This window comes from Callithrix jacchus, chromosome 6, assembly GCF_049354715.1.
Source record: "Callithrix jacchus isolate 240 chromosome 6, calJac240_pri, whole genome shotgun sequence".
NCBI classification, from domain to species: domain Eukaryota; kingdom Metazoa; phylum Chordata; class Mammalia; order Primates; family Cebidae; genus Callithrix; species Callithrix jacchus.
In genome coordinates this window covers 78,712,819-78,723,830 of record NC_133507.1, presented here as the reverse complement: position 1 = coordinate 78,723,830, position 11,012 = coordinate 78,712,819, and the positions used below count along the sequence as shown (strand labels likewise).

The 11,012-nt window shown below is 38.8% G+C and overlaps 1 protein-coding gene across 44 annotated transcripts in view; it reads right to left on the bottom strand.

Annotated features, from left to right (window-relative positions):
- The window catches only part of NEB (nebulin), a 222,981-nt gene that overhangs the window by 165,998 nt on the left and 45,971 nt on the right, over positions 1 to 11,012 (bottom strand). For all 44 annotated transcript variants that reach the window (XM_035304905.3, XM_078327751.1, XM_078327755.1 and 41 more), the window contains 5 exons: positions 5,596 to 5,793; positions 3,496 to 3,603; positions 1,647 to 1,745; positions 745 to 849; positions 551 to 658 (listed from right to left, as the gene is read on the bottom strand). In XM_035304905.3, the coding sequence (XP_035160796.3) occupies positions 551 to 658; positions 745 to 849; positions 1,647 to 1,745; positions 3,496 to 3,603; positions 5,596 to 5,793 (618 nt within the window). The remainder of the gene's footprint in view (positions 1 to 550; positions 659 to 744; positions 850 to 1,646; positions 1,746 to 3,495; positions 3,604 to 5,595; positions 5,794 to 11,012) is intronic.

Here is an 11,012-nt window from a genome sequence, read left to right as displayed (position 1 = left end):
GATGGGGGCTTGAGCCAGTTTTATTTAAATCTCAAAGAGCAGAGTGACTTTAGTTCACATCTTGGTTATAGATAATTAGGATAAGGAATAAAATTCTTAACTGTAATAGAACCCAAAGACTGGCTACTAGGGATGGTGAAATTAAGGCCAGTTTACCTGTCTGCAGAAGTAATGAAGGAAAAAGGGAGAAGAAAGGGAAAGAAGGAGATCATATCAATTAATAACGTTTTGAGAAAATTTTACCATTAGGAGGCAATTATGACTTAAATGGTATCTCCACAAGAGAAGTAATGTTAGTCAGTGTAGAAATATAAATGAGAATTTTAAATGAAGGCGCTTAATTAGAACTGATCAGTAGAAGGTAACACAACTCCTTTCCCCCCCAAAAAAAATTTAAATCTATCTAGGGAACTTTATTTCCTGAGTAGTTTTCAATCAGATTTGCTTCCGACTGGGGACCACACCCATAGAGACATTTGGGTCATCGTCAGACCCAAGCCCACCCACCCACATTTTCTAGTTGCCCACGTATGACCACAGCTGGACTTACGTCACTTGCCGCCTGCCTGGCAGCTTTGGCAGCTCTGATGGGAATCGCATCAGTTCTCAGGTCATATCCCTTCTTGCTCAAGTCTTTCAAGTCTGCTTTGTACATATTCTGAAAGAAAAATGTCACTTAAGTACAACTCAGAGACCATATTAGTAGAGTCTGACACATACATCAGCCCGAGTCTGCCCATGCACCTCACTGATATTGTAGGCATTAACTTTAGCTTGGATGAACTGGGGCAGGTCTGCCGGCAGGTTGTATTTGTGAAGAATTTCCTCTCCTTTGGCTTTGTAAGCGATCTGAAAGAGATAAAAGTGCATAAACAAACAAATAGAAAAGTTTAATGCACTGGAAAATAATTTCCTAATGGATCCTATTTAACAGAGGTGGTTTTAAGGAGGACACTCTTGTGCATTTGCATATTCATGTGCAAATACCTGTAGGCATTCAAGGTCTCACATGCAGTTGCCTAGGATCCTGTCTCAGTGCTTATTCAGTTTTGCAAAGATCCCTTGGAACTTGCACTAGGAACTTCTGGGCCTAGGTAGGGGCACGTAGTGGCAATTAGCCCAGGGAGGTGGCCTGATGAAAATGGTCACCTGCAAACACTTTCCTGAGCACGGGAAAGCATAATAGGGTAGAATACACCAACCACCTATATTATATTTTGTGGGCAATTAAAGATAAATAGGATAAGAAATAAAATTCTTAACTGTAATAGAATATATTACAGTTAATATATTTTTTGTTTACATGCTGACTTAAAATATAACTGCTCCCCATTTGATATAGTCATTCTTTCTGGTCTTCCCTAGAAACAGGCTTGTAGTTTTTGTTGTCACTAAGAGAAGTCCCTCTTACCTTTTCCTTGGAAAGCAATGTCAAATGGCTAAAAGGACAGTCAGCACAATATACATTACTGTAAATATATTAATTAGGAATTCTTTATTAATGAACAGCTGGGGAATTGCACAGCTGCTCATGTAATTGGGTCTCTTCATATTGTATAATAACTACAGGTGATCAGTCCATTTGAAATACAAATATGTTTGTATTAGCTAACATTTATTAACATATAGAGAGGATTAACACTTACATCACTCCTCTGGGCCTGGTTAATTTTAGCCTGTACTGTAATTGGAGCATCTTCAATTGAGGTAAACTTGAGTGTGTCTGGATGTTGGCGATATTTTTTCTGTTCAGCAAATCAAAAAGAGAAAAACAATCTGGTTTTTCACTGAAGGCTAATATGTTAAAATCCCTGAAATTTATTTTGTAGCAAGAAGGAAGATTTTTTTATGATTTTAAAATGTAAAAATACTAGATTCTTGATTGGCTTGATGAATTCAATACAAAAGTCAGTATTTTAAAAAAATCCATTTAATTGTGGATGTTTTGGGACAGTACAGACACATATACTGCTCTCAGGAACCAGACTCCCTTCTTAATTACTTGCCTATGACATGAAAGAAGATACCCTCAGCTAAGCAGAAAGCAGAAACATCACAGAGTTTTCTAAAGGTTTGACAGAAAAGCAAGCAAGGAGATTTAAAGTGTCTTTGCAGGACACAAGTTATCTTTTTCCCTGTTACTCCATCAGCAAATGGCATCAAGAAGCTGTGCAGTTGAGGAAGGAAGAATTGAGGAACTAGAGCAACAGCTAGGAATCATTATTAATAGAGACAGGACTTTTGCTCTGCAAGTCTTAATGTGGTTAGCACATAAATCATCATCAAAGCACTTAAGGGGCACTACAGAGCAGACCCTGGGGAGGTGTGCCCACTGGGAGCTGTCAACTTCTAGCTACCTTATTCCTGTATTCATCTCTTATATATTTTCCCAGTCCTCTTCCTTTGTGCATATTGTATATCCCACTTAGTAACAGCCCTCTTTCAGCTTCAGACTTCTAAAAACCACTAACCCAGAAGAACTTTTTTTCTGGAAGATCTTTGAGTAGACAAAATGGCTTTCATCAAAAACAAAGCACTGAACAAGAAGTAAAACTCGAGTGTGGAAAGTAACCTGCGCACAGCACCTCTGTCCTTTGTGTTGTCTGACCTCCTTGAGGATGTACTGGCCTGACAGCAGTGAGACTCTTCAACTGTCACAGAGGAGGGACACATAACCTTGCTGCCTTATGAGGCTCAAATCATCACTATTTTTTCTTACACTGAGTTATAATTTATATATTACTTCAAAGCCAACCAGAAGATGACATAGGGAAGAATTCTTCAAAGACGATTTCTTTAACAGCTGCATTATTCATAATCACACACAAAAAGGAAACCATCCACATATCTGCAAACCGGTGAAGCAATAATAACAACAATGTGGTACGTATTGTGCTAGGGCAAAAGTAATTGTGGTTCTTGCCATTGCTTTTAATGTCAAAACCACAATTACTTTTGCATCAACCTAATAAATCCATACAAAAGATTACTACTCAATAATTTAAAAAAATTACAAGCAGAATCATGGATGAATCACAGAAACATTACATGAAGTGAAAGAAGCCAGATACAAAAGAAATTTCTAGAAAAGAGAAAACTTTAGAGACAGAACGCAAATCAGTGGTTGCCTGGGGCTGAAGATGAGAGCAGGAATTTAGGGGGAAACTTTTTGGGGTTCTAGTAGCATTTTAAAATCTAATTGCAGTGATGAGTGCAGAATCATATGAATTTATTAAAACTTGTCAAGGCATACACTTAATTTTATTGTATGCAAATTATACCTTAATAAAATTGTTAAAAATATTTATCATGAATGGTTCATATAAACGATTTTGGTTTGTGCTGGTCTACCTGGGTAATTTATGCACGTGGTAAGTTTTTTCCTCAGCAACAGCGACTGGAGAATGAAGCAATGAAGGAGGCACTGTCCATGGTTTTGAGAGCTTTAACACAACACAGTCACCACTTGCCCTCTGACACACCCAATGGCTTTACCTCATTAAGGATGTCTGAAGCTCGCTTTGCCTTTTCCATTTCTAAGGACCCAAAAGGCACCCAGCCACAACCTTTCATCCAGCTGTTGTAGTCAGCTTTGTATTCAACCTAAAACACCAAGAGAAAGGTTAAATTTCTTTGCTGTGTCATCTTCATTATGTAAACTCCAATGTTTTATTCAAAACAATGTTTTTGAGATTTCCAATCAGCTTCCTTACTCCAGACACTAAGGTTATTGTATCTATTTTTTTGCTGAGAGATAGTAACAGCTCTTACATTTTTGCTTTCCTTCTAACTGGCATATGTTCCATTTCATCCTTATTTCCAACATAATGGAAGTATGTGGTGCTCTAATTCCAAACTGGAAAATGCTTAAGTCAAAGCTGCCCTTCAAAGAATAAGTGAAATTGTCAGGTAATCAAATGTGAGACATTTGTTTTCTGGAACTTTAAGTATTATGTTTCTATCAAATTAAAATAGAAGGCCACATTGAAGGTGGATTTCCTCATTTTCTAGCTGTATAAGACTTAATGGAATTGTTTGTACTGTTTGCACACATGGCCCTTCATATGTACTGGTCCACTTTGGAGTGTTTCTACATTGGCTAAGAACAGTTTAAAATAGTTGCACTTGTTAATTTGCATAAGGGGGCAGTTATTATTTGGACTTGGTCCTAGGTGAGGCACAATTACTTGATGGTATTAAAATCATGAGCTACTTTTGTTGTCTGACCATCAGTGGTACCAAAATTGTACATTTTAGATACAAAATTCAAACTGTTGTTCTTTACTGTGGGCCTTTTAAATGGAATGGAAAACCAACAAAGCATTTAGTTCTTGTCCTTCAGAGGCTTATGATGTATTTGGGGTGAAAAAACATAACAAAATCAAACTAATAACAAGTAGAATAACAATACATAATATAGAACTGGTAGTGGCAGGAATGTAAAATTTTGCAGCTGATATGGAAAACTACTTATGATGGTTCTTCTACAGATAAAAATTAGAGTTACCATATGATCCAACTATTCAACTTCTGGGTTTATACCCAAAAGAATTGAAAGCAGGATCTCAGAGAGACATTCACATACCCATATTCATAGCATTATTATTCAAACTAGCTTAAAGGTGGAAGCAACCCAAATGTCTACCAACAGATGAAAGGGTGAATAAAATGTGGCATATCCATATAATAGAATATTATTCAGCCTTAAAAAGGAGGGACATTTTAACACATGCTACAACATGGATGAACACTGAGGACATTTTGCCAAGTGAAATAAGCCAATCACAAAGAGACAAATACTGTATGACTTCACATCATGAGGTATCTAGAGTTAGTCAAACTTAGAAACAGTGCATAGATTGGTGGCTGCCACAAGCTAGAGGAAGAAGGAAAAGGGGAGTTGCTGTTTAATGAATATAGAGCTTCAATTTGGGAAGATAAAAAGGCTCTGGAGATTGGTTGTACAATGATGTTAATATACTTAACACCACTGAACTGTACACTTGAAAATTGTAAAGGTGGCACATTTATGTTATGTGTACTTTATCACATTTTTAAAACTAGAATTGTTAGGATGAAGTATTCGCTTGTGTAGTTCAGACAAATTAATTTGCCTAAAGAAGTTTTGATCTGCAGAAAAAAATAGTTATAAATATTTGTTAAATGATATATTTTCTTTTCAGATAGCAATCTATGTAAAAATCATTGATAATGATGAATATGATGATTATGATAATAGCGATGATAAATACTGAATGTTTATTGAGAACTCACCCGGGCCTAGCACCATGCTAAGTATTTTGCATGCATTTACATCCTCCAAACAATGTTTTTGATTTATTTCCATTTTGCAGAGGAGGACTCTGGACTTAGCAAGGTTGATAACTTTCCCAGAGGGAAACAGTGATGGGATGCATGCCAGATCAGTTCTTCCTAACCTTGACGGACATGTTCTTAGAGAATCACAGGGTTGTTTTGCTTACATACACAGGACAATGCAGATACCTCTGAGAAGCGAAAAAACCTCACTGAACTTTGAAGTCCATTTAAGTTTCCAGTTTTTTAAAAGAGGCTAGAGAAACCCTAGTTACTCACATCGCTCTGTAGTGCGTACGCCTTCTTGGCGAGGTCCACATTGATGCTATCGGGCGGGTAGCTGTAACTGTGTAAGATGTGCTTATAATCAACATCACTGGCAATTTCCTGAGATTTCTTAGCTTGAGTGACTTGGAGCATATCAAGAGGTGCAGTGTAGACAGTTTTTGACTTTTCATAATCTTTTCGATATTCACGCTGTGAATATAAAATTATCATTTATTATAACAAATCTTCTATGGATTTCCAGAAAAGACAGATCTTTCATTAACAGGAAATACAAGTTAGAGAAAGATTCAAATATCTGAGTAGTTATTTTGCCCAAAAATGTGTTCATATGTTACTGTTGAAATCCCTCCAAAAAGCACACGTGGGCAGAACTTCTCAAATCAATGAGAAACCATCAGAGTCACAACAGACAATGGGCCACAGCTCCTGCTCAGTCAGGAACAGGAATGCTTCTATTCTAAAACAGGGTTTCTCAAGGACCACTAACAAGTGTTACTATTATTAATGTAATTTAACCTATGAAGAGTTTTCCAGTAAAGAAGCGTTTTTTAAATGTAATGAAAATCATATGACAATTTGATTTTACAAAATGGCTACTTCATACACAGGGCTGTAGACTTAGTTTCTTGGCGTATAGAGTCATTTTTAAATGAACAGTCAACTGATTTTTAACCTATTATTGACAGGAGATAAGCCCTACTGAGAATCTCAAAGGTTTTCATATCAAGTTCAATGTGGCAACAATTTAAAAGAAACTTCAGAATGCAGCAGTTAAAAGAGTTCATGGGAGAAAAGTTTGGGAAACTGAGCCATTAAAATAATGTTGGTCCTTCTGTACAATGTTCTCATAAACTAAATGTCCTGACTTGGCCTTAAGGGCTGCCTTCGTTATCTGGTTTTCTGGAATGGTTAGACAAGGTGCTAATTAGGTCAAATTCCCAGTTTCATCATATCCACTCATGAATTACCTTAACAGACAGAAAAATTTTGATCTACGGCCTTTAAGAAAATTAGAAACTCATCCTAGTTTCCCATGGTCACATATAAATTAGAGACAGTGACCCAAGCTGGTAAGTACAGATGTGCATTATAAATCTTCTGTAACAATTCCTTTTGCAAACCATCTGATCTTTTGGCTTTTAAGGGAACTTGATCTTCCTTCTTGTATTTTGTGGGTATTCACTTTCACTGAATACATTTATTACTTAACTATAAAATTGAGACCCTGGTTTATAAAAATAAACTATGGAAACTTCCTGATAGTTTGCAACAACATTGGAAACAACAGTTTGTCTTAATTAGAAGTAAACTGATAAAGCAATGTTACAACAGTTGGTATGTGGAAATATTTTTGAAGACATTGTTGTTCCTGTTTTGTTCATGTTCACACCAGCTGACACATACCAGCACATATAAAATGTTGTCAAAGATCCAAGTGGCTTTAAAAGATTGTTTTTAAAAAGTCATGCATGTTCTGTATCGGCGGCTTAGCATTTTGCCTGGATATTTTGTGAGACTGACTCATTTGCTATGTATTTTGGTCATTTACATCAATCGATTAACAAATATTTATTGGGCATACTACAGGGTTATGTGATAAGAATAAAAACAAAAATAAAAATACACATGCTATCAACGGGGAGTCATGCTCTTCTTGAGCTGAGAGGACTTAACTAGTGAACAAGATAGTAATATATGTGAGCACTATATAGACATAATTCACTGTGAAGTTACTAGAGAAAATTATGGAATTGGAAGTTTTAAAGTGCTATGTGATGACACAATAAATGCAACATGAGTTAAAGAGGTATGTATAGATCATCATATAAAAGCATGGTTAAAACTAAATGATACAAACACCCTTCTTCACCAAAAAAAAACTAGTATCTTCAAGCTGCACTGAACATTCTCAGTACTCTTAAGGGATTCTCTAAACACTTTATACACAGTATATACTATAATTTGCAATAGTAGATGTTTGTCTCTCTGTAGTAAAAATTTTAATGGGAAAATGTTACATGGCCCATAGACAAGCCTTAAGGAGCCCATGAGTTCACCAAAATTCAGGCAAAAGACATGAAAATAAATGTTCATTTTCTAGATAGATGATTCAAATCTTTTGTCAGCGTCTCAAAGGGATTTGTAATCAATGGAGTCTTTTTCCTGGATCTAGACCAAACTCATTACTAAAACCAATGAAGAACAATGATACTCTATTAAGATTTTTTATTTGTGATTCATAAACATTTCCAAAGTAAAGACAGTTCTAAAATTTTCATTAAAAAATTTTTTTTAATTAGAATAAAATGTGAAAACATCTAGTGATGTTTTCTAAAAGGTTTTAAGAATACAATCGGGCCCTGACTCAAGATGGCACTGTGAGAACAACCCAGGATTGGAGATCTCGTTGTGTCCGTGGAAAGGTGAGTCTGAGCTGCATTTCCAGACTGATCTTTGTTGCCCACGGAACGGGGAAATTCCCAAGTGAAGAGGAGATGCGGGACGCCAGGCAGAACCTCCGCCTGGTGAAGCCGGCAGCCGGGGTGGCGGCGGCCGGCCCTACCCAGCGCTCCCCACAGGGCGCGCTTGTCCGGGTGCCCTGTTGAACCGGCAACCGGAGACGTGAGAGGGCTGGACTTGAGACTGAGCTAGACTTGGACAGTGGGCCAGCCAGGGGATCGCAGGGACAGAGCGTTAGGTTTGGCCCAGTGGGATGAACAAAACTGCGATTTCAAACAAGCCCCGGGCAGAGGGCCCGAGACGCTCTGAGGGGGAGGGGCGTCCACCATTACCGAGGCAACCCGCCCCAACTGAGATACACGCCCATTGCTGACGCAGCCTACCGTTGCCGAGGCAACCCGTCCCTACTGAGATACACGCCCACTGCTGACACAGCCTGCCGTTGCTGAGGCAACCCGTCCCTACTGAGATACACGCCCACTGCTGACGCAGCCTGCCGTTGCCGAGGCAACACGCTACAACAGAGAGACTCCGCCGCAGGGTGTGGCGGAGACCACAGCAGAGCCTGCAGGAACAGGGCGAATCACACAACAGCAGGGCGGAGCCTCGGCGGCCAAACAGTGGCTAGTCTGCGTCCTAGCTGGGCAGGACCTCAACGGACATCCAAAAATAAAGCCCAAACCCCTCAACACAGAGCATTTGAGAAAAAAAAAAGGGTTTTATAATGAGCTCTGTTGCTGCAGAATCAAACATAGCAGCCTAACAGCCCTGAATGAACAACAGAGCTCACAGCTCAGCAATTAAGCCCCTATAAAGTACAAACTGTCTCCTCAAGCAGCTCCCAGACCCCTCTATATCCAAAAGACTGACATTAGGCAGGCATCATCCTGGGACAAAGATAGCAGAAAAAGAAACTGGTAGCATCCCTCGCTGTGCCACAGCAGCTAGAGGTGCACCCCAGAGAAGCAGGGTCTGGAGAGGACCTCAGCAGTCATACAGCGAAGGGGCTAGACTGGTAGTAGGAAAACCAAGCAACAGAAATACTTCATCATCAACATTCTGGGTGTCCACTCAGAGACCCAATCGAAAAGTCAGCAACTACGCAGACAACCAGTGGACAAATCCACAAAGATGGGAAGAAACCAGCGCAAAAAGGAGGAAAACACCCGAAACCAGAACACCTCGCTTCCTAGAAAGGACCAAAACTCCTCACCAGCAAGGGAACAAAGCTGGACAGAGAATGACTGTGACGAAATGACGGAATTAGACTTCAGAAGATGGATAATGAGAAACTTTTGTGAGCTAAAAGATCATGTATTAAATCAATGCAAAGAAACTAAGAACCTTGAAAAAAGATTTGAAAAAAGATTCGAGGAAATGATAACAAGAATGGATAACTTAGAGAGGAATATGAATGAATTAAAGGAGCTGAAAAACACAATACGAGAACTTCGCGAAGCAAACACAAGTTTCAATAGCCGAATTGACCAAGCAGAAGAAAGAATATCTGAAGTCGAAGACCAACTCAATGAAATAAAACGAGAAACCAAGATCAGAGAAAAAAGCGCAAAAAGGAATGAACAAAGTCTCCAAGAAATGTGGGACTATGTGAAAAGACCTAACCTACGTTTGATAGGTGTACCAGAAGGGGACAAAGAGAATGAATCCAAGCTGGAAAATACTCTTCAGGACATCATCCAGGAAAATTTCCCCCACCTAGCAAGACAGGCCAACACTCAATTGCAGGAAATACAGAGAACACCACAAAGATATTCTGCAAGAAGACCAACCCCAAGGCACATAATCGTCAGATTCAACAGGGTTGAAATAAAGGAGAGAATACTAAGGGCAGCCAGAGAGAAAGGTCAGGTCACCCACAAAGGGAAGCCCATCAGACTCACAGCAGATCTCTCGGCAGAAACACTACAAGCCAGAAGAGAGTGGGGGCCAATATTCAACATTCTTAAAGAAAAGAACTTTCAACCCAGAATTTCATATCCAGCCAAACTGAGCTTCAGAAGTGAAGGAAAAATAAAATCCTTTGTGAACAAGCAAGTACTCAGAGATTTTGTCACCACCAGGCCTGCTTTACAAGAGCTCCTAAAAGAGGCACTACACATAGAAAGGATCAACCAGTACCAGCCATTCCAAAATCACACTGAATGCTAAAGAGCATCAACATAATGAAGAATCTACAACAACTAACAGGCAAAACAGCCACTTAGCATCAAAATGGCAGTATCAAATTCACACATAACAATATTAACCCTAAATGTAAATGGACTAAACGCACCAATCAAAAGACACAGACTGGCAAATTGGATAAAAAGCCAAAACCCATCAGTGTGCTGTATCCAGGAAACCCATCTCACATGCAAGGATACACAAAGGCTCAAAATAAAGGGATGGAGGAAGATTTACCAAGCTAATGGAAAACAAAAAAAAGCAGGAGTTGCAATTCTCATCTCTGATAAAATAGACTTTAAAGCAACAAAGATCAAAAGAGACAAAGAAGGCCATTACATAATGGTAAAAGGATCGATACAACAAGAAGAGCTAACGATCCTAAACATATATGGACCCAATGCAGGAGCACCCAGATACATAAGGCAAGTTCTTAAGGACTTACAAAAGGACTTAGACTCCCACACAATAATAGTGGGAGACTTTAACACTCCACTGTCAATACTAGACAGATCAACCAGACAGAAAATCAACAAGGATATCCAGGGCTTGAACTCAGACCTGGAGCAAGCAAACCTGATGGACATTTACAGAACTCTCCACCCCAAATCCACAGAATACACATTCTTCTCAGCACCACATCATACCTACTCTAAAATTGACCACATAATTGGAAGTAAAGCACTGCTCAACAAATGCAAAACAACTGAAATCATAACAAACAGCCTCTCAGACCATAGTGCAATCAAAGTTAGAACTCAGAA